The sequence below is a fragment of the Coenobita brevimanus genome, chromosome 90 (genome assembly GCF_032717465.1).
Source record: "Coenobita brevimanus isolate Jiangsu-jjx chromosome 90, ASM3271746v2, whole genome shotgun sequence".
Lineage (NCBI taxonomy): Eukaryota > Metazoa > Arthropoda > Malacostraca > Decapoda > Coenobitidae > Coenobita > Coenobita brevimanus.
Window position 1 is genome coordinate 14,437,338 of NC_137043.1, and position 25,469 is coordinate 14,462,806.

Sequence of the window (25,469 nt, forward strand, 5' to 3'; positions counted from 1 at the left end):
ACATTCCTAAACTTATTTAGAAGATTTGCCGATAGAAGGTCTTGTCCTAATAAATTAATAAGGGACAATGGAACCAATTTCGTTGAAGCAGCTCCTCTACTTTTAAATATAATGAATGACCCAAAGGTTAAGTCGGCGCTGGGAATCCGAAATTGTAGTTGGCATTCATAGCTCCAAGAACACCATGGCAAAATGGATTTACCAAACTGCCTTACACAGAACTAAGATTACCAGAGAGGAGTTGAGAACAAAACTAATTGAAATTTAGACTAGGATTAATGATAGACCTATACTGACTCCAGCAAATCAGGTCTGAAGGCCGTTCTCCTCTGCGATGGGAACATATTACCCAGTATACCATTTGTTTTAGCTCCTAAATTGAAGGAGACGTACGAATCGATGCAAACACTCATTGTTTTGACTGAGTCCGGCGAATTCCAATGGAAAATCTGCCGCAGTTTGAAAGCGGTAGCCATGCTGCTTGGACTACAAGAAGGTTTCACGAAATAGTGTTGCTTCCTGTGTTTATGGAACAGCCATGATGTGCAGCAGCACCACATCCAGCGTTAGTGGCCTCCCCGAAGTTCCTACGAAGTCGGTGTACACGATATACATGTATGGAACGAACCACTTATCCAAGTGAAAGATATCATACTTCCGTCTCTTCACGTCAAGCTAGGTTTGATTAAATACTTCGTCAAAGCCTTGGATAAGACAAGTAAAGGCTTCGCACACCTGAAGAAAGTCTTCTCTAAGATTAGCGATGCCAAATTGAAAGAAGACATTTTCGTTGACCCACAAATTCTTAGCCTGATGTAAGACAGTCAGTTTGGTGCAATCCTCGAGACAGACGAACTTAGGGCCTGGAGGTCTCTTAAGAAGGTTAGTGCTGGTTTTCTGGGCAGCCATCGCAGTGAAGGTTACATAGAAATCGTTGGAGAGCTTCTGGTTGCGTACCATTAACTTGGATGCCGCATGTCCCTTACAAAACATTTTCTTCGCTCACATCTCGATTTTTTCCCAAATAACTCGGGTGATGTTAGTGACGAACAGGGTGAACGTTTTCACCAGGATACTGCGGTAATGGAACAACGATACCAAGGTAGAATTGGCGCTGGTATGATGGCGGACTGTTGTTGGATGCTGACACTGGAAACAAATGTAGAGCACAAAAACAAATAATCAAACCCTTACTGAGTACATGTATCCACAGCGAAATTTACATTCAGCGGTGGAATAATACACTTGGTTTTGTTTCTGCATAGTACTTTTACATTTCAATTAATATGTTTCAATTTAAAAAACATTCCCGGCATAACCAGGTGAAAGGAGCGTGTTGATTTCTAACTAGTGGAAGAAAATTTTCAAAACAAAATTTCAGAAAATCTGTGCGTGATAGGGAAAAAGTAAAAACATATTTGTAATTGGCATTGTCAATTTAGCCCAATTCACCCATTCTCATGTATGAACTAGGTAAAAAGTTTAAATTTGCCAAGTAGTGTTATCACATTTTTTTTCCTCACCATTACATATCTTTACCCTTTGCAAGACATTGTTTACCCATGAATGATATTTCTGACAGGAAAATGAGTATGGATGATTGCAATATGAAACTTTGCAAAATTCGGTAACAGCCCAAGAATCTCCTAGTGTACCCGGGAAGTGAGCTAACAATCCTGTGTTCCTTAACGAGACAATTTCTTTTAACTTAAGTCATAAGCTCCCCAGACACGTACACCATATGAGGAAGACAGTTGTCGACTAAGACGAAGTACTTCTACACTCTGCTTCATAGCTATGCCTTGTACAATGATTAACCTGGAATCAGTCAGAACATTCACACTCGACCGCCAATCCACTGATGGCCTAAGGATTTCCCTGAAATAGTGAGCGATGATCGTCAGAGTCATTACACATCCTATTATGGTCAGAGCCTCCACTTCACGTGTTTGTGCTTCACCTACTTAAACCCAAGCGCATTACCCAAAAAATAAGTAAAATGGGTTAACTAAAGGAACACCAATATGGTACAAAGGTCAACCAGTGGAGATCAACATTCACACATCTTTCTTCTCTGGAATTACCATCCATGATCCTGCCTATACAACACCAGAAAAGTAAAGTATTTGAGGGCAGAATGCAAATGGCCCACCAAACTGTTTTTAGCTAAGGTACAAGCTATCTACATACCATATCTTAAGAAAATTTTCAAAACTCTATGGAATTCAGTCAGGGCATTTCACAGAAAAGCCTATCCTATATTAAAGAAAATATATTTCAGCTGGCTTTCGGTCATCCTTGAACGAATCTTCACCAAAGGTAAGAGACTTTTGCACATACACATAGTTATTCCTAAAGATTTGGTAAAAATTCGTCCACAACTTTTCGAGATATTTTGGCAAAAGATACAGTACACACACACACACACACACACACACACACACACACACACACACACTCCACTCTCTGATTAAAACATGATCGTTCTCACTTTGCGAGTGCGAGTGTAACCATTCAAACCAATTCCCATGAATGTCTGTTATAGACAGAGGCATTGAATCTTGACAAAGTTCTATGCACTTATACATCAAGGAAAGGACACTTAATGTTATTCTCTGTTTCTACAGTAAAATTAATATTACATTGGTTAAAATTAGTGCATCCAAAAACTATATATAGTGATCAAACTTACTGAACAAACAACAAAATTTTCCACGTTGCTATGGTAACCTTAGAGTATGAAATAAACAGGGTAATCTCTAACCCATAAAATTGGGGAAAGGTTTCTTCCTACTGGATACAAAATTAGTCTCCATTAACACCTTTAGTACAATGATGACATTCTTATTTCATTCTTATTATGGACGACATATACAGAACATTTCAGCACTGATCTGTGATACTGAAAGCGATCTCTAGAATGCCGGTCTGATCATGAGTGAGGTTGTCATGAGGGAGTAGTTGTATCCCCGCCATGAGCGCCAGTTGATGCCATCAGCGTAGGAATCATGGTATCCCTGGTGCTGATATCCGTTCAGGTTGGAGTAGTGGCAGCTCCCATACCACCATGCACCCCGGTACCTGGAACAATAGAGGGCTGTTAGTTCCACAGCATCATCATCATCATCATCATCATTGTCATCATGGTCACAGTCCAATTTACCACTTACACACGAGATGAGGCAATCGGGAAATATGAACAAGATACATGTGGCGGCTCGGGCCAGAGAGATGGCAGCGGCATTTTAAAGATAAAGTTACTTCCTGTAAGTAGACATAGCTGAGGAGTGTAATTATATAGAGAAGGTTGTCTGGTTGTATCGTCGATGGGAGAGGCACCAGGAGTGGGTAATGCTGAGGCATTGAAGGAGATGTCAGTGTAGGCCTTCTCTGTTCCATTATACTCTTCGTATTTTAAGTGGGATGATGACATAGGCAGGTTTTGGTCGATGGAGTTTGTTGTGAGACAGTTTTCTGAATAAAAGTTAAGAGCTTGGCGTGACCTGTGTAACCTATGGTTAGTAGCAGTTCCTGCTAGCTGCAGTCCTCCTGCTTAACTCTCACTCTCCTACTCCCTGTCACTCTCTGTTCTCTCTCTTGTTCTCTTCTTGTCTAACTAAGTTTCCTACATGTACGAGTAATATCGGACTTATTTATATCCCCCTCTAGCTTCTGGCTAAAGTGTGTGGGTGTACGTGAGCATATGTTTGTGCGTGTGTGTGTGTCAGTCATGTTTCTGGCACATGATCAGGGGTGTTTGGCATCCTTGATTAGTCTACAATAAGGGGATGTTTACTTGTTGCGTCCTGGAGAGCTCAGACATAACTACCTGTTTTACATATTGTTGCCTATAGGTATATAGTTACATACCGTAGTCACATATGGTATTGTGTTATATTATGCCTACACATGGCTCAATCATGCCCACTGTCATACCAACGACGGTATATACTGTCAATGCATATCATATACACATTATAATCAACTTGTAAGCTAAATAAATGAAATACACAATACTGTAAAAGTTACGTAAGTGTGATAATGTAGTGATTATAATTGTAGTCATTGTAGTAATATAATTGTAACATAAGAAAATTGTACATGTACAGTATAATAGTAATACTGAAATAATACAGTGGCAAATCTACTGTAGTTAGTTATACAATATATATATGAGAAGGACTTGCTGTATTTTTTCATATATAAATGAGACATTGTAGTATAATTTAAGTAAGGCTATATTATGTGTTACTCATATTTTGTTATTTTACATAAAAAAATAAATAAATAAATAAATAAACATATATGTGGCTGAATCGGTACAGAGGCTGCCTGCAGTCCTGATGGACCCAGGATCGAATCCTGGCTGGGGCAGGGAACAGTTTAAGGATTTGAATTTCATAAAAGCAGACTTTCCTGATCTACCAAAAGACCCGCCGACATGTCGTAAAAATACCCCCGCTAATGCCAACACACCAGTCCTCTACGAGACAGCCCTAGCATGTATTCAATACGGACGGTGGGTGTCGGCCCCGAAGTGGTGACATGTGGAGGTGTAGGACTACTGGGCCTTGGGATAGGCTACTGCCCCCGAGATATAGGCTCTGAAGCCTTTGCCCAGAGTCGGAGACATTAAATATATATATATATATATATATATATATATATATATATATATATATATATATATATATATATATATATATATATATTTATTTATACACAATATTTACAATATTTACACGGTTTGTCTCACTTGTACAGAACAGATCATAAACATTGATTCCAGGTTAGCAGTCCTTGCCTGCATTTTGTGCATGGGCAAAAGTAATATAGCATATAGCAAATACGATGCAAAAAATTACAAAGATGACTGGAGTTGGGCTGTATACATAATATGGGTTGAACACAATTCTACTCTATTCTTCCCAAGGTTGTATTGTCTGATTTATTAGTTGCATGGTTTCGTACTTGGGTGAATTCAACTAAATGTGTGAACTTATACTGTATTTAAGTTCATCCTAGGTAATGGGTAGAAGTACTTGTGTGTGTTGTTGAGAATGGCATAATGGTTTTCAGTGCACAGAGTGGATAGTGTAGGTGTCAGAAGTGCACAGTAATCTAGTGAGATGTATAAACCAGATGCTGATGTATAGGTTGGAGGTGTGTCTGGGCAAGTCACAAAAACTGACGTATTTTGATTGAAGTAGAAGAACTGTGAATGTCCAATGCATTGATGATGGATGAGTTTATCTGGAGCGAATATGAAGTTGCAATCGATGAGGAATGTCATGACCTTTTATGATAGCCATTTCACAAGAGACTGTCTCAGATGGCTGAAACCTCCAGATGTACGCAGGACAAAGATGAAATGCATGTAATGGTGTGCGACATTTGTGTTCAATTATTGTTTCACTAGGGAAAGTGACAGTGGCCTGTTTCTTGGAGACCATGATGACTTCTGTTTTGATGATGATGGTGACTAATGAGTCATCTTTCTTAGAAGGAAAAGGGTATATTTGATAGACTGTGAAAAAATAATCTTTTACGAACGGTATATGAACTACTATTGATGTTGTTGTGAGTGTTGCTTCCAAATATGGATAATATAACATCAGATTTCTTTCCTCAAGCAAAGGTTTCAAACCATGCTTGACTAATTATTTGACGGAGGTAGTGAATGGGTAGTAGATTAGTGGTGATCCTTCTATTACCAGCGTTGACAATTCCTTTCATGAAAGACTGATAATGAGCTCAAGTATTGTCTAACTGCAGTATTATTACGTCACTGTGTTCCGTGATCACTGAGAGGTGTTGGAACAGTGTATTGTTTCCTTCTAGTGCATTTACTTTCTCCGCAGTTCCTAGAGTTGATGCTTCTGCCTTCCTTAGGTTCATTACATTCGTCAGCATTAAGGTGTTCTGGGTATCAGCCAACTTATGTTGATATAAGAGAATTTGTGCAAGTTTGTTAAATTTGTTATTTATTTCTTCTAGATCATTTTCTGTAGCCAATCCAAAAATGTTGCCTATAACTGCTCCACCTAAGTGGAACAAACCAGGTCTGTTACGTGTATTTGTGATGTCGTTTCCTGCCCTAAGTGTGTCCCAGCTGATGAGATATCCTGGATCATGGTGATCATAATGTGCTTAGCCTGTTCTAGCTTCTAGCCTGTTAACTTCATTAATTCAGCTACTTCCTGTGTGGGGCGATCCTGTGAGGAAATACAGTCGTGGTGTGAGGTGCATGTGGTGAGGGTGGTGTTGTCATTGAAGATCAACACATTCCTCCCTCCTCCAACCTCCTCTACCTTCCACCACGACCCCCACCACTTTCCCCACCACCATCATCTCCACCACCTGGAGGGGGGAAGCGAATGTCTTGATCCCAGACGTGATGACCAAACATGCTGACGTGTTAATCTTCAACAACACCTCCCTCACCACACCTCACACCAAGACTGTTTCCCCTCTGCTGTTCTAGTGAGTTGATTTATTCTAACCAAGGTTGTATTAGTTAACACTTCATCACTTACCTAACTATCCATAATATACGAACACTTAGTTACCAAGCAACTATATATATATGTATATAGATAGATAGATAGATAGATAAATAGATAGAGAGATAGAGAGATATCATCATCATCATCATCATCAGCCATTGAGGTCCACTATAGGACCGGCCTACCCCCTACCGAAGCAGGGACGATACAGCCAATGTGTCTCTACCCAGTGGCTTAGGCTGTCTGGTAGAGACCGTATGTAGGGTGAGAAGTGCTTGTGAGTGTGATTGTAGTGTTGTAGTGGCTTTGGATGTGTGTGTAGTCTGTGAATCAAGTGTAATCGGCCCGCCTTAAGCCGATTGGGTGCAAGCATACTAGTAGGCGACACTGGTTCAACCACAGCACCCATTGAGACACCAAAGTAGCAAGTGACTTGGTAAACGGTTCCCAAAGTTTTTACAACTCTGGCGGAAGGCGAACCCGCGCTCACCAGTGTGCAAAACTCACACTCTACCACTGATATATATATATATATATATATATATATATATATATATATATATATATATATATATAGATAGATAGATAGATAGATAGATAGATAGATAGATAGATAGATATAGATATAGATATACATATTTTCACCAACAAAAATATTACCAACTGCACAGTGGGAGACAGTTACGCAATTTACACTGACATATGATTTATAATTTTAATTTTATGAGCAATCAAGAGAAATGTGAGTAGACCTAGCCGAGGAGTGTTATTATATGAAGCTGGTTGTATCGTCGAGGGGAGAAGCACTAGGACAGAGTAATGCTGAGGCGTTATAGATGTCAGTGTAGGCCTTCTCTGTTCCGTTATCCTCTTCGTATTTTAAGTGGGATGATGAAATAGGCAGATTTGGGTCAATGGAGTTTATTGTGAGACAGTTATATGAATAAAAGTTAAGAGCTTGGCGTGACCATTGTAGCCTATGGTTAGCAGCAGTTTGAACTAGCTGCAGTCCTACTTTACTCTCAGTTTCGTACTCCCTATCGCTCTCTTTTTTTTCTCTTGTTTTCTCCTTGTCTAATTAACTTTCCTACATGTGATATCGGACTTATATCCCCCTCTAGCTTCCGGCTAAAGTGTGTGGGCATACGTGTGCATACGTTTGTGTGTGTGTGTGTGTGTGTGTGTGTGTGTGTGTGTGTGTGTGTGTCGGTCATATTTCCTGTACATGATGAGGGGTGTTTGGCATTCTTGATTAGTCTAGGGTAAGGAGATGTTTAGTTGTCCCTTCCTGGAGAACTCAGACATAACTGTCTGTTTTACATATTGTTACCTATAGTTATATAGCTACATACGTAGTAACATATAGTATTGTGTTATAACATATTATGCCTACATTCAGTCATCCCAGCAAGAATATTCTTTTAAGGTCAACAAACGTCAGGTTGTACTGAATAACAATTATTGACATCAAAAACTCATAATTTTAATAAAATCGATTATGACAACGTCATCTATCAGCTTCCTTGTCCTTCACTCATAGATGTCATGCTGGGTCAAGTGGGTCATGTTTTCACCATGTTTCATAATGTCCAAAACGTCAGTATTATAATAAATACTTATTTTACCGTATGGAAATTACGTCCATAAAATCATTTACGACAATAATGTTTACAGATACTGACATATCTTTACTTACCTTCTAATACAGGAATGATTAAACTTCAGATTAAATACAAATTATATATATATATATATATATATATATATATATATATATATATATATATATATATATATATATATATATATATATATATATATATATATATATATATATATATATATATATATATATATATACAGAGAGAGAGAGAGAGAGAGAGAGAGAGACTATGTTCGTACCTGAAGCTGTACTTGAAACTATGATGTGGCACGGACAGTTGCCCCTCTGACCTTAGACGCTTATGTAGGTGAAACAATGGTTTAGCGGCATGCTATGGCGGCTAAGGGCTTGCTCATTCCGAGGGCACTTGGAATTTGCCATCAATTTTAAGTTTATATAATTTGTTCACACGATAAGATAATGTAGGTGAGGCGGGATGGACAAAAATACTTCACTGCGGCATACAGGAGGATCCATGATATAACGCTATTACAGTGAGCAGTAACTCCAACTGAAATGCTTTTGTTATGGTGCCCCAAAAACGAGGGGTGAAAAGAAGATAACAATCCTTCGGTCGTTAGAGAAATAGCTCGTGCCATGACTGAAGTCATAGGTGCATGGCGACGCACAGTAAGTGACTGGTCATGGACTTTCAGTGAAGGGACATTTTTTGTTTAATGTGTCCATCTCTGGGCATAGGTTTCATAGCTTGCTCCCAAGGCTCAGTAGTCTTCCTACATACCATACACCTCTTCATGTCACCACTTCGGCGCTAACACCCACCTTCCATATTGAATGCATGCTAGGGCTGTCTCATACAGGACTGGTGTATTGGTACTGGCGGGGATATTTCTACAACATGTTGGCAGGTCTTCTGGTAGATCAGTAAAGTCTGATTTTTATGAAATTCAAATCCTTAAACTGTTCCCTGCCCCAGCCAGGATTTGAACCTAGGTTCGGTAGGACTGCGGGCCACCTCTCTACCGACTGAACCACCGCATTTGCGTGTGCAGAGAAGAATAACGGGTAGATCTGTTCATTCATTCATCACGATACAAAAATTTCAAATACCCACCATGTTGTGCTCAAAGACTAACGTTAAAAAAAAGGGATGGTTTAAGCAATCCTGCCACGCTGCCCCAGAGACACACTCTCACCAAACTCGACATTGGCCTACTCTGACATGCTGGGCATGCCCATGCGAAGTTTCAGCTCATTTGACCAAGTGGTATGACCTGTGTTGGCCTGCAGAGAGTTCTCAATGTCTGGTGAAAAATCTGTCACAAAGTGCGCCTGGCTCGCGCGCAGCTAATTATAATTTACATCTTCATTGTCAGCTGGTCGTTTTGCGACTTTTGCTGCATGGCACGTCAAAATCCAAGGGGGTAAAATGTGGACAGATACTCATGGAGACAACGCTTATGCGCATAGTATCATTGTTAACAAAAGAGTGTTCAACACAGTTTTAGTTCCATTCTCTCTTAATGTATCTGTTTAATATTTTTAGTCAATAAAATATACTTCTTAGATTATAATATACTCGTACTTCGAGTCATATTCCTCAAGGATTTAGATTGCTCCCCAGCGTCTCTTCTTTAGCGATATATTTTGCAGATTTCATATTGGTAAAGTATTCCCTTTGCCATTATTTACGTGATTTAAATATCACCGTAGTTTGTAAAAAAAAGAAAAAAAAGGAAATTTTAATACCCTATCCACAAAAATAAACTTCAAACGAAATGGTGTTTCAAATTCTCTAAGCCTTGAGAGAACGATCCCTTGTGTAAGAAGGTGCTGTTGAAAGACACTGTCTGTGACACCCGAGACCACACAGCACTGGCCAACACATCATCATAACATTTTCAGTTCCCTTATCATACATCTTATAGTCTGTACTGACAAGCGACTAAGTAGATGTGCTTGAAAAGAAGGAGGGGATAGTCGAATGAACAGTCAGTGAATTAATGAATTTTAAAGGCAACAGTTATCGAGGGCAAACTCAACATGCATAGTCAGCATTTGTGGACAAAGGCACATAATGGATTCATACAGGAATAGCACTCAAGCTTTTGAAATGAGGAACAAGAGATACGGGGCAGAAAACTAGAGATAGGGGGTGGGTCACTTACTGGGAGAAGGGGATGGAGTGATCTATGGAATGATTGACTGATTAACCTAATTGTTACTGCAGCGCAACAGTTGGATGAAGCAAAAAAAACAGGGAGGAGGACGGAAAGAAAGAAGTGGGGAAATGGACGCAAGAAATGGTGGCTTAGAAATGAGGAGAGGAAATGTGGACAGATAACAGGGAAAGGGGATGTGAGACAGTGAAGCAAAGGAGAGGTAGGATAGGAACTAGGAGTCATGCTCTGCTACCCCAATGCATGATGACGTATATTGGAAGTTCAGAACATACCTTTCGGCACAGTTCTTCCCGTCATCACTGTCGTTGTCGGAGTCGTGAGTTGTGAACATCATACCAATGTGCTGCGACACCGCCAGTGAATCACCCGCATCACCACCAGAGTACCTAGTGTTGTTAGGATCACAGATATAAATACTGTATTTCTTTAAAAAAGCATAAACCCACCTAGTAGACTGAAGTCTCTAATAAGTTTATTCTTACTTCCCCCTGACGATTTAAACTACAATAATTTAGGATAGGTTAGATGTAGTTCTCAATGATCAATTACCATTGCGCTTTCCCACGCTAAAAAAATCATTTGGCATTAGCGAAACAAAGAAAGACATCACCGCACTGAAGAGGGGCAAATGATATAGAATATCGAGAAAGTTTCCAGGCAAACATATTCATACGTTGATAATCGTTTTTGTCCATCCCAGCTGTATTCTTATTTTCCACAGCTAAATATATTAGCTTCATTCATTAGCTTCTATACACCATCACTACGTAACCCATTATTGTATAAATACCTAAAAAATTTTAGGTATGCGAGATGTGAAGTCATCAGAAAGAGTTGTTGTTGCACCAAGATCATCTGCAGGTGAACCTGGTGGTCCACAGGCTGCGGTTGCCCTTCTCCTGCAGGACACCATCGACTTTTGGGGGGATAAAAGGGGTAACTGAGGAACCTTCATGTAACCCGGCAGGGAAGCCGCTCTTTTACATCAGTGAGAGATACCCTCTGTTGCATCATGGTACCTACCATAGGACACTGATGTCTTCTCCCAGAAAACACATTCAGTTGATGTCACTGACTTGCCCATCTTCACTGCATAAAATGTGGTTGATGCTTGAATTACTACAAAACAGTTCTCTTGAAAATTCGTAGTATATTAAGAAAAGTGCAGGTAAACAACAATATAGAAAAAAATTGCAATTCGCATCTACTACCACCCTTCATGGTCGGCTCTTAAAACAAAGTTATGTTGCCAATTTTTCATTTAGCCTCACATTCAAATACCAGTCTGTGGTGCAGCCCCAAACTTTTCTTATATGTTGAAGTCACTGATTTAAGTGTGCTCTCTCTCCGTGAAGTGTCAACCCTCTGAAGGTAACTAGTGTTCCGAACCAGTGACAGGTTCACTGGAGAGAACGGATAAAGATGTTAACAGTCACTATGCGATAAGATATATATATATATATATATATATATATATATATATATATATATATATATATATATATATATATATATATATATATATATATACTGTACACACACACACACACACACATATATATATATATATATATATATATATATATATATATATATATATATATATATATATATTAACATTTTAAACTAGATTCTGTTCAACTTTATGGTTTCCATTTAATACTTGGAGGTAAGTTTTGTGTATTTTACCTTCCTCCCACCCTTCAGATCCCCCTTCCCAATCCACCTGTTCTCGTACCTCACTGGACCTCCATCCATCTGCCTCACAAACACCCAACCTAAACCCCAGCACGCACCCCACCCTGAAGAATGGTCCCAGATATCCCTTGACTGCATGTTCCTTCTCCCCAATAAAATTTTCTGGGAAGAAAGTAACGCCTGGTAACTCGCAGTCATTGAGAACCTCTGAACCAAAATTTTGTACTTGCTCCTTTCAGTATGGTATGTTCTCACTGAAACTGTCAGTAACAAGCAATTTCCCTACAATGCCCGATAACAGATATTTTTTGTTTTGTTTCTTTAGAATTTCTCTGAGTTACCTTTCATATCACAATTAATTCTGAGCGATTTTTTAATGCAATAAAACAATAAACGTATAGTAGGGAGAAAATTGCCTCAGAAGAGATGACCTTGACCTTTTTACCTTTAGGGTACATATAGTACACAGGGTACACAGTGCTTGCATCCTAATGAGGCTGCAGGTGTTAGGGTATGTAGAGGTAATTGACCTTTGGTGTACACATGTGTTTTGCATACTAATGAGCAAGGATATGTAGAGGTCATTGACCTTTAGGGTACCGAGAGGTCATTGAGCTTTAAACTGAGGTTGAAGGTGTGAAATGGGCTTTCTTGCGTTCTAGAGGTCATTGACCTTTGCGTACCCAGTGACCTCAACAAGACCGTTGCTTAGTGCATGACCTTGAAGGTCATAGGGTACAGGGAGGTCATTCACCTTTAGGGTACCTAGAGGTCATTGAGCTGTAAGCTGAGGTACAGTAGAAGGATGTTGGACCTGATGAAGAGGTCTTTGACCTTTGCATACCCAATGACCTTGACATGACCTTTGCCTAGTCCATGACCTTGAAGGTCATAGGGTACAGAGAAGTCATTGACCTTTAGGGTACCGAGAGCACATTAAGCTATAAACTGAGGTTGATGGATGTTAGAATGGCTGTAGAGGTCATTGACCTTTGTGTACCCAATGACCTTGAAAGGGTGCCTAGTGACCTTGAAGGTGGGTCAGGGGTTGAGGCTGACCCTTGTCCGTGTGTAATGTAAGCTAAGCTAAGTGAGTGTACCCACATCCGGAATGTATCCCCCTCCTCAACTCCCCCCCCAATTAGTGCATCACGTTTGGTAATCCAGGTTGAAACAACATGTTATATCGTGTCTGTACACGTTGGTCCCCGAAGGCATTGCTTCATATCTGGTAAATACAGGTTGAAACATGTTATAGCCTGTATGTACACTCGCTCCAGAAAGTATCGGTGCACTGTGGGTCCGTTGCCATCCGGAATGATTCGACCATGTGGCAGTGACAGCCCATTAATACCCGTATAAATTGTAACATTTACGGCCATTCCCTACTCAATATGAAGGACACAAGAGGTATCTGATATAGCAGTCATCTATTGTTTGGGATGCCTGCATATGGGAGGACAGAACAGCAATTTCCAGTTTCCTCTGGTCCCTGTGTCATAATATTTAACACATATTCTGCACCGATACTTTCTGGAGCGAGTATACACATTCCAGTGAGAATAAAGGTATTGCATTCCCATTTGGTAAACAGAGGTTCAGTTTGTAGAAAGATGTTGTTAACCCCCAGATCCTGTTCAGAGATGTTTGAACTCAAAGCATGTTTTATCCCTATTGGTAGAAAAAATCAGGTGTTTACTCATAACATATTTGTTCCATTTCAAAATATCATGTATGGTTTTAATGGGTTATGTGTAGTTTTAGACATTCCACTTCCCCCTCTATAATGGTTAAAGCTTTGCCCTTGTCCGCCCCCCGCCAACCGAATCAACCCTGTAATGGTTAAAGATGCCTTGCCGCTGTCCGCCCCGTGCCGCCTGAATCACAAGAGTGAGGGGTATTCCCCTCCCCGATGGAAAGGGTACCACCCACCCTCCCACCTTAGTCGTGGTGAGAGAGAGAGAGAGACAGAGAGAGAGAGAGAGAGAGAGAGAGAACACACACACACACACACACAAGACTTACTTAACATCAGACGCGTGCTTCCCTCCGCCCCCCCCAAACACACGCAGAGGAGTTACATAACAACAAATGCGCACCCCCCCATCCCGCGCACATATAGAAGTTACGTAATAGCCATTGCTCACTTCCCACCCCAAACGCACGCATTCACACACACACACAGAGGAGTTACATAACGTGAGATGCATGCTTCCTACCCCACGCACACAGACAGAGGAGTTACATAACCACAAATGCTCCCTTTCCCCCCTCCCCCCCACAAGCAGGAATAAGTATAAAACCCGGGTTACCAAAAAGGCAGGAAGGGGGTTTTCCCTCCTTCAATCAGCTTTGTGGTAAGTGAAGTGGGGGTGGGTGGGAGGGTGGGTACGTTCAAACCATGACTGGAACAGAGGTTTGTCCAGATTGTCGAAGGCGCAGATACAGGCCAAACACAAGTGCTGGGGTAAGTTAATTAACACCATTTTAATCCTACAATCACTCCCTCCCTCCCTCCCTCACATAGAAATGAAGGTACTAATATATTAAAATATTCAAATGTTAATAATAAACTAACTACCCATCCCTAACCCACGGCTTATTTTGTATCACCTACAATGCTTGCGATGGTTTGGGCATATTAAGAGAATGGATAATGAGCAATTGGTGAAAAAGATAACTAGATCTGATGTGAGAGGTGTAAGGTTGAGAGGAAGACCACGAATCGGATGGATGGACAGTGTGAAGAGAGCACTGGATGCGAGAGGGATGCCTGTTGACCAAGGACGAGTGGCTGTGCATGATAGAAATGAATGGAGAGAAATTGTGAATGAATAAATGATGATGCAGCCCTGTGGGGATATTCTCCCGCATTTTGTCTGATCAGTTGATCAGGTAAGGTGCGGGTAAGGGGATGGGTCTATTGTGATGCGGCAGGGGTAAACCAGCTCTGCTGTCAGGCCCTGCAGCGGATGTCACTGACTGCACTGCGCAGTTGACCCTCGTGCAGTGTGGTGTGGTGAGGATCTGTCCCTTTTCCCTTTTGGGGCTAAGATGCAAATGAATGTGTTTGAGTGGATGACTAAATTGGGAGTGTGTCGTCCTGTCTCAGCTACCTCCCTTTTCTTGGGGGAAGCAGCCTAGGTATATAGATAGAAAAAACTCAGTCCTATCCTAAATAGTGAAGATTTTTTTCCCAACTTTTAGAGGGCGCCAACTTACCCACTCACAGAACATACACATTGTAACTCCCATACACCCAACGAATCCTCGTGATGGAGACATTAACACCCCACCCGAATCTAACAGACCGACTTCTCCACGAACTAGTACCAGCTGTTATAGGAGAGAATGCGTGCGTGAGCCACTAAGCGTGACTCAGGGAGATCAAACACACTGCGCAGTGATGTAACCCCTCCCTCACCACCTCCACCACCACCACCACTACCACCACCACCACTACCTGGGAACAGAAAGAAACAACTGTTTGAAGAGGGGGAGGGTGAAAGGGCGGGTTTAAATATCAATGATGATGATGATGATGATGATGATGACAAAAATCTGCACATTCTTGAAATAGAAGAGGCGTTTGGTGAGCGTTATATTTCCATTATCTTTTTCATTCCAAAACATGAAAACCCTGACCCAATCATGTACATTCGCCGACATTTTCAGTATTTCACTGACATGCTGAGTTTAGTTTATCAGAGTCGTACAACTGAAAGGAGATCATAAAGAATTTGATGCCATTGATTCTCATCAAACAGAATGACGACCAACGTTTCCAAAGATAAGTGTTCTACCTGATTATTCCGAGCATCAATGCATTGGTAAATGAGCCAGAGGTGGTTGTACATAACTTCCATGATTATCTCCATGAAAGACTTGAAACTAATTTACAGTATCTGGAGGGTTGCGGGTGGGTTTTAGATGGCATTCGTTACTTCAAAATAATGATTTGTATTCTAGAAAGGGAGAATGCTGTCGGTACCTTTATGCCTTACCCGAGGGAAGTACATGGGAAGGAATGGGTATTCAATCCCGCAGGTGATGACAAATGTTGCATGGTTCATTGTCTCGCGGCATACCAACGTCACTTAACCTACCCCCAGGAAAAATGGTACCTCACCAAGAGAATGGTAGCCGAGTTGTGGTGTTGCAGAAGGATAGTATTGCTCAGTGATTTGAGCCTTCCAGTAGCATTTTAAAAGATACACATTTTAGAGAGATTAAACAATCTCCCCATATGCATGTACGGGTTGGAGCCCAGCAACACGCGACACACGGCTTTCCAGGCGCGAAAAGGGAGCAAGAAGTATGAGATTGTGGTATATCTGGTTTTAGTTGGCGGACGACACGTCATGCTCCTCAAAGATTTCCACCAGTGGATCAGGTGCTATACATGCCAAAAATTCCCCTTCTACTGTGGCACTTGCATCTATGGTTGTATCAGTCTGGAAGACCTTACCTCTCACGAGCAGGGGTGCACAGCTGAACAGACGCTGATTTTTTCCCAGAACAAGGGGAAAAAAGGAGGTTCATGAACTATGCCTACACCTACCCCCCATCTCACCTGGCATTCTTTGATTTCGAGTCGAGAATCCACGAGCATACTGAGGCTGAGTATGAAACATTAGGTCTTTCTCTCATGGTAAAGGATCTTCACAAACCAGTCAGGTATGCCTATCTCATTACTGATGACGGGGGAGGGGGGTCGTAGACTCCATGTGTATGCTGGGGAGTACACTGCCACTCATTTTATCAAGACAATATCAGATTCCTGGGATTTTATTCGTGTGAATATTCCCAACTACAAAATACACTGGGGTGAGGAACCCAAAGCTAGATTTGTGAGATAGGACGAGTGTGAATTGTGTAACAACGAGTTTACTGGGGTTCTGATAAACTCACCCATCACAACCACCAACAGCCGACTAATAATTACATCGTTGCATATTGACATTGGTGTAACTTGGCCTGTCACGACTGATGCAGACGTTTGATAACTTTTGTCTGTAACATGTCCTATGATTGCTCCTTGCTCCTTAAGGAAATGGAACATGAAGCAGACGACATCAGTGTATGGTGTAAAGGCCGGATGACATTCTTAAGGGTTGACATCGGCAATATTTGCATGATGGATTCCCTGGCATATTTTCATGCCGGCTTGGGTAAACTAGTTGAGTCACACGTTGCCGAGGTTCTCTCTCTCATGTACACCCGTCACATGATAGAGCACCTACTCCTCAAGGGTAAGGAGCTCTTAATGACAGGCAAGGGAATATTCCCTTATGAAGCAGTGACTACGTATGAAAGTTTGAATGAGACAGAGCTCCTCGCCAAAGAGAGATTCAACAGTTATCTAAGACAGGAAGGCATTTCAGATGAGGATTATGCCTTAGCCCAAAGTGTTTAAGATAAGTGCAGGTGCAGAGATCTCCGTAGTTATATGCTAAATTACATCACGTGCGATGTTGGATTCCTAGCGGATATTTTCATGCACTGGCAGGGCATTTTAAAGGACATGTATACCCTAGATGCAGTCTACTATGTCTCCCTGCCTGCCTACTCTTTTGATGCCTTCCTAAAGTCCTCCAATGTTGAACTAGATCTCCTTCACGACCTGGAATTGTACTGATTGATGCGAAATAACATTTTCAGGAGACTGACAACAGTTGTCAGACAGAATATCATAGCCAGGAATAAGTTTACCGATCCTGTGGGGTTTAACCCCGCAGTTGAGAAAGGGACCTAGATTCTCTACCTGGACGATAATCCCCTCTCCCCAGATGTCATGCAACAGCTACTGCTAGTGGGAGATGTCTGCAAACTATCACCAGAGGAAATGAGAAAGTTCCTCGATGTCGGGCTTTCAAATCACGACACCAACGGAGAAAGAGGTTACTGGATCAGGCTCGCCATGAATCTCGTTCGTCCGGAAGTAGCAAGAGAAACCAATGAACTGCCCCTGGTACTATTGCACAAAGACATAGGGTCCTCTCCCTTGTCCAATTACAGTACCAGCATTCTGCAAAGTAAGGGGCGAAAACTCCCCCGCCACAATCGCACACTCTCGTGGCCTGTCGCGAAGGAAAGCACGATGCGATGTACCCCCTCCCAATGTTACACTGTTGCGACTGGAGTTGGAAACTGAGAGTGTTCATGAGATTTACACCTTCAAGCAACAGCTGTTCCTGAGATATTTCATTCACAGGAATGTCCGTGCCAGACACCATGTAACCAGCAAAATCAGACAAAAGGCACTGTAGACAGCATCAAATGCCGTATTTGGGAAAACTATAGAGAATCCGGAGAAATACTCAGAAAAAAACGAGGTCGTAACAAAAGAGGCAAGATTCAAAAAGCTGATTCGGGACCCCCTTTTTAAGAGGATCTTCCGTTTGAGAGACAAAAGGGTGATATGCACTCACAAAAACAAGAGTGTCAAAATATCCCACCCCTGGCCTTCAGATTCCAAATCCTCCATCTAGCCAAGCAGAGGGTTTACGAGTTCTGCTACAATGTATTGAAGAATCATTACAATGGTAGGGTAGAACTCGCCTACCATTACACAGACAGCTACATCTTTCTGCTGAAGGAGGTAGATGACATTTTCGAAGAAATGGAAAAAAACACTGCTATGTGACTGGATGGATTATTCAAACTTCGACTCCACTCACCCTCTTTTCGATCCATCGTGGAAAGGTCACCTGGGGTACCTCAAGAGAGAGGTGGGGAGCAGTATCATAAAAGAGAGGTTTTTCTCAAACCCAAGAGTTACAGCCCGCTTTTGTGCAATGAGTCTTCCTTTAAACGCAGCAAAGGCCTCCCTCAACATCACATCAGAAGACTGACACACGAGAAACATCGTTAATCTCTGCAAGGAAGTGCATATACAGAGTGCTGTAATGTTTACAGCATCAGAAACATTAACGGACAGGTTTGAACAACAGCCATACGAAAGTGGAGCCTGTCTTCGCTTGATGACAAGTGTTATTATACTAATCCTTCACACTCACTGGCATATGGTCACCCCGATACACCCCCAGCACCCCCAACCCACCACCACTACCACCATCACCACCACAGCTCCCAGCACTTCCCCCCAGAGGGGAAACACTGTGGAATGAGGGAGTGCAACGATACATATGGTTACCACGCAGGCCACCACCACCACTACAGTCATGTGGGGGGAGGAGGTAGTACATAAAATCCACTTCCCCCCTCAAAATCGAGGCAGTCGGTTGATCAGAGTTAGGGCAGGTGGGGCTGGCTGGCAGGCAGGCAGGCAGGCAGGTAGGTAGGCAAGTAGATAAGTAGGTAGGCTGGCAGGTGATTAGTATGGAGCACGCACATTGTGTATCCGCAGAGTATCTCGATATTTTCAGAACACCCGCGAGGCTACTCGTGGCGGAGTACAGCAACAGTGGAAAATCTGATTTCGTCTCCAAACTAATTACCAAATATCAGAGTAAATTTTATAAAATCGTCATTTCAGGAGTTGATAACCACCCTTTGCAATCTTATCCCGAAATATCCCCTGAACTTGAACTGCACGAAGGTACAATTAATATTTTTGAGGAGGTCGATGGATCGGAAGATGAAAGGGGGATTCTGTACTTCCTCAGTGATTTTTTCTTTGATGCTTTGGAAGAAAAGACTGTCATGAAATCTCTCACAAGGGGATGACACGCCAATCAGTGTTATCATCATAACCCAGAATCTTTTAGCACGCGGGTAGTACTCTAGGGATATAAGTTTAAATGCGAGTCACTTTGTTCTTCACAAGATGCGTTATTTGAACCAGATTGAAACTTTAGGGAGACAGTTGTTTGGGAAGGCAGGCTCCAGGCAGATGGTGGACATTTATAAGAAAGCAACTAAGGAGAGCTATGAGTATTTGCTCGTAGACGTTGTCCCCAGCACACCCGATTATTTAAGATTCAGATCCCGAGTTGTTGGATCGGATCCCAAAATTGTTTACCAATGGGAAACATAAATGCAATGCTGAAAAGACTATACGAAGACGCTGATGAACCTTCGGCATATAGGGGTGTGCAGAAATTTTACCGAGCCGCTAAAAGCTTGAACCCGAGCATCACAATGAAAATGGTAAAAAATTTCTTAGAGGGAAATTTGGCCTATACCCTCCACGTCTTAACCAAAAAAAAGTTTCCTCATCTCAGAGTACTGGCCCCTAAACCTAGAGTTATCCTAGAGTGTGATTTGTGTGACAAGAGTTGGATAGCAAAGTTTAATAAAGGCACTTGATACCTGTTAGTCTGCATCGAAGTATTTAGCCGGTTTGCTAAAGTCGTGCCCTTAAAGAATAAATCTAGTCATTCAGTCACCAAAGCTTTTAAGCAGGTTCTGGAGAGCAAGGATTTTAAAGGAGTCAGTCGCCTTTTCTACACTAGAGGCACCGAATTCGGCAATGAGCACCTGCGGGAGTACTTAGCACCTATGGGCATTTGGGTCTAAAGCACATCATCTCAAGAGATAAAGAGCTCACCGGCCGAGCGCTTCATACGAACCCCGAAAGGTAAAATATATCGATATTTAATGCCGAATAACACACGAACGTATATCACAGCCATACATGAGTTGGTGGAAGGGTAAAATAATACCCCCCATAAAGGACTGACATCCGGATATGATGATTTTCATACGAATTAATGATACATTAAAAAAATAAACTAACAACAAAATCCAATGGGGGGTTTCTTTCCTTTGTGTGTGTGTGTGTGTGTGTTGTGTGTGTGTACATGCGTGTGGGGCGGGAAGCGAGTGATGGATATTAAGTAACTCCTTTGTGTGCGCGTGGTGGGGAGAGCGCATTTATTATTACATCAGGCCTGTGTGTGTGTGTGTGTGTGTGTGTGTGTGTGTGTGTGTGTGTGTGTGTGTGTGTGTGTGTGTGTGCATATGGGGCGGCGGGAAATGCGCATCTGTTGTTATGTAAGTCTTCTGTGTGTGTGTGTGTGTGTGTGTGTGTGTGTGTGTGTGTGTGTGTGTGTGTTCTCTCTCTCTCTCTCACCACGACTAAGATGCGAGTGTGGGTGGTACCCTTTCCATCGGGAAGGGGAATACCCATCGCTCTTGTGATGCGGGTGGTGCAGGGCAGACGGTGGCAAGGCATCTTTAACCGTTACAGGGATGATTCGGGCGGCGGGGGGCAGACGAGGGCAAATCTTTAACCATTATAGAGAGGGGAGTGAAGTGTCTAAAACTACACATAACCCATTAAAACTAAACATGATATTTTGAAATGGAACAAATATGTTATGAGTAAACACCTGATTTTTCTTACCAATAGGGATAAACATGCTCTTAGTTCAAACATCTCTGAACAGGATCCGGGGGTTTAACATCATCTCTCTACAAACCGAACCTCTGTTTACCAAATGGGAATGCAATACCTTTATTCTTAGTGGAATGCGTAAATACAGGCTATAACATGTTTCAACCTGTATTTACCAGACATGAAGCAATACCTTCGGGGACCAACGTGTACAAACACGATATAACATGTTGTTTCAACCTGGATTACCAAACATGATGCAATAACTTGGGGGGAGTAGAGGAGGGGGATACATTCCGGATGTGGGTACACTCACTTAGCTTACCTTACATTACACAGGGACAAGGGTCAGCCTCAAGCCCTGACCCACCTTCAAGGTCACTATGCACCCTCTCAAGGTCATTGGGTACACAAAGGTCAATGACCTCTACACCCATTCTAACATCCATCAACCTCAGTTTATAGCTCAATGTCCTCTTGGTACCCTAAAGGTCAATGACCTCTCTGTACCCTATGACCTTCAAGGTCATGGACTGGGCAAAGGTCATGTCAAGGTCATTGGGTATGCAAAGGTCAATGACCTCTATGCCCATTCTAGCATCCTTCTACCTCAGCTTAAAGCTCAATGTGCTCTTGGTACCCTGAAGGGCAATTAACTCCTTGTTCCCTATGACCTTCAAGGTCATGCACTAAGCAACAGTCATGTCAAGGTCATTGGGTACGCAAAGGTCAATGACCTCAGGGACACATTAAAGCCCATTTCACACCTTCAACCTCAGTTCAAAGCTCAATGACCTTTTGGTACCCTAAAGGTCAATGACCTCTACATACCCTAGCTCATTATTATGCAAAGCAGGTGTGTACCCTAAAGGTCAATGACCTCTACATACCTTAACACCTGCAACCTCATTAGGATGCAAGAATGTATGTACCCTGTGTACTCTGTGTACCCTAAAGGTAATAGGGTCAAGGTCATCTCTTCTGTGACGATTTTCTCCCTCCTATGTATTGCTGCCTTCTCTACCAATGTTAACTTTAAAGTGAACTAAGCACTTCAATATCTAAAGAAAGTAGTAAAGTCTTGTGGTTACCTGCCAATGCTGAGACGGTACTTATCACTGGCTGGACCGATATTGAACATATCGTATTTAGCAAAGCGATGTTGACCATCATAATCCTCTAGGTCCACTCTCAACTCCTGCAGTGACCACGAGGTAAGCACGTGGAGCAACTCTAGGCCCAGCCAGAACTCGCCTTGCAGACTGCCAAAACCCAGCTGATACTCGACCCAGGTTCGGTAGAAGTCTTCGCGGGTGGCGGCGGCGTTTGTGCGGTGCTGGAAGACGGTCCAGCCACCGTCATCGACAGTGTGGTCACAGAGGACAGTCGCTGCATCGTAAGGGCGGCCTGGGTAAGGGTACACCTGCCGAGCGCCACGCCCGCTGTCACCAGATGCCAACAGATCCTTGCAGTGCCGGGGTCGAGCTCGCCACGTGTTTAACTCCTTGATGGCCTCTCTCAGCTCCTGCATACTCTCACGCATTTCCTGACACCAGAGATACAGAAGAGTAAATGTAAACAACTAATAACAGCTTAATAATATAAAATTGCACGTCTGGAACCAAAAGCAACAAAACCATTAATTCTTTCACTGTCAGAGGTCTCCCATAAGGTGAATAACATCGAGTGTTAATAACAATAATATAAGAATGGCATCATATTAATGACTGCATAGTGGACATCGCATCTTACTTACTATGAAAAGTTTCCCTTAGACTGAATTCTATAGTCTGGCGGAAGCAAAAATAATGCAAAACAAATGTTCCCTTACCGTTGAATGGTTAGAGTCACAGTATCTTTCAATGTTTATCATTCTTCAGCAGTGATCACGGTATAGCTGTGTGTGTGTGTGTGTGTGTGTGTGTGTGTGTGTGTGTGTGTGTGTGTGTGTGTGTGTGTGTGTGTGTGTGTGTGTGGTGACATCCATAGGGAATGGGAAACTTTAAGCATCCCTAACACGAGCACCTTTATGTATTCATTTTTTCTGAGGAAATTAAAGCGAGTGACAGTACAATCGCCAAATTTATACAGAAGGAGAAGGACTGGTAAGCTCCCTCGGGACGTGGAGACGTCCCCTCTTTTGTACCGACAAGGTAGTCTCAGGGAACCTTTTCAAAATTACCAGTATGGTATTATTCATTATTTCTTTTTTTTAATAATACAATTTTATTTAGGTTTTGTTACAGCGTATGATATAGTGCGTCAGAATCGGATATGTATTGTGTTTGTTAACAGAGTGTGTGGTGTGGTGTAGTGCGCTTTGGTGTGTATGTTGTTATTAGACCATGAGGTGTGGTGTGATGTGCGGTACGGTGTGATGTGGTGCGGTGTGGTGTAATGTGATGTGGTGTGGTGTAGTGTGATGTTGTGCAGTGTGGTGTAGTGTGATGTGGTGTGATGTGGTATGGTGTGATGTGGTGCGTTGTAGTAATGTTTGCTGTGGTATGGTATGGAGTGTTTTCATGTTTTTAGAGCGTGTGGTGTGGTTTGTCCTCGAATTATCAGAATGTTTGGTGTTGTGTGTTGCGATGTGGTGTAGTGGTGTTTGTTGCTGAGCTGTGGTGTTTTCTGAATTTGTTGTGTGATGTGTTGTGGAGTGGAGGGAGTTGGTGTCGTGCTCTTGCGTTGTTAGAATATGTGATGATGATTTTTGTGGTACAGTATGATCTGGTGTGGTGTTTTAAAACATGTGGATTGTTTTTGTCGTTGTTGGAGTGTGTATGTTGTGGTGCGTGGTGTGATATATTTAGAGTTTGCGGAGTTGTTAGGGTGTGTGCTGTTAATGATAGAGAGTGTGTTGTAGTTAAAGTGTGTGATGTGGCGTGTTGTGGTGCCTTTAGAGTATGTGATTTGGTGTGGTATGGTGATGTGATGTGATGATACTAGAGTGTGTGACGTGCAGTGTTTTAGTGAGGTTTTGTGGCACTGCTAGAGTGTGTGGGGTGTTATTAGTGTGATATGGTGTATTGTTGGGAGGTGTTGTGGTGCTGCTAGAATGTATGAAAAAATGTGTTGGTGCATCTGATCGTCCCCTGATATCAAGGACTGTCTTGTTTTCCGATAACACGACATTTGTTTGTCTGGTTCCTTGCCTCTTGACCGACCTACACAAGCCACCCATGTGTCCAGGGGCGCCCAGTGGTGTCAGTAGTGAATAAAACGTCAATCCTTGGGAGAGAAAATAAGCCTGGTGACTAAAGTGTGTGCATCAATGACTGATTTTACACCATAACTCTATCCTTACGATGACGTCTTTTGTATTTCACTGTTTTGAGATTTTAACTAGGTAGAACTTTTCAAAGTAGACTATCGATGTCCTTCAATATCTCTTTCAAAAACTGGATGCTCTCCTGAGCTGAATAAAATCGTCTCGTGCTGGCAAAGAATCACAAAACACCTGCAGGTATAAAAATGGTTAAAAATCTAGTGTGTTATTGTTTATAGCCCTATATATCTCTTCAGAGGTTCCATAAATAGTTTATGACCGAATGAAAAACAACTATTTTTCAGAATCAAGTGGTAATGAAGAGGCAACTGAGATATCCCCAATCCCATGAAAGTACAACCTAATTTTGTTTGTCGTGGTGACGTCAGTTTATAGTTTGATTTATTGACCAAAATATAATTGTCGGACATCAGGTTAACGCTCCACAATGAAGAAGAATAAAATCACACAATAAGTAGAAAAACAATATAATAAAGATAAAAACACTCAATGTTACAAAGTAGCTCAGTTTCCTCCATAAGAAGAGTGTTCCCTATCCCATAACGATGACGTCAAGGGTCACGTAATCGGGAACTTAGGAAGCTCCTCAACACGTCTTCCTCATCAGTCTTTATCTGTATTTGCTCATTCGTACTCCCTCCTGTTATATGTCACTTAGGTAAACTATATAGATTTTTGAGATATAAGATGAGTGCGGGCTAACAGATTTATAATGCCAAGTTACTGTTACGTCAGAACTTAGGAATATGACTTCACCTCCTCTGTCTTTTTTTTCTTTTTTTTTTCTACATAACGAGAAGGCATCGGAATGAATAATTAGTTTTGAATCAGAACCATGAAAAATAAACAGATGAAGAGTTGTGTGTTCAGT

General features: G+C 41.9%; 1 protein-coding gene across 1 annotated transcript in view; it reads right to left on the reverse strand.

Annotated features, from left to right (window-relative positions):
- Positions 1-2,915: 2,915 nt before the first annotated feature.
- The window catches only part of LOC145411608 (microfibril-associated glycoprotein 4-like), a 35,607-nt gene continuing 13,053 nt past the window's right edge, over positions 2,916-25,469 (reverse strand). The window contains exons 2-4 of the mRNA XM_080281617.1: positions 22,404-22,858; positions 10,586-10,699; positions 2,916-3,081 (exon numbers count right to left, since the gene is read on the reverse strand). Of these exons, the coding sequence (XP_080137743.1) occupies positions 2,916-3,081; positions 10,586-10,699; positions 22,404-22,858 (735 nt within the window). The remainder of the gene's footprint in view (positions 3,082-10,585; positions 10,700-22,403; positions 22,859-25,469) is intronic.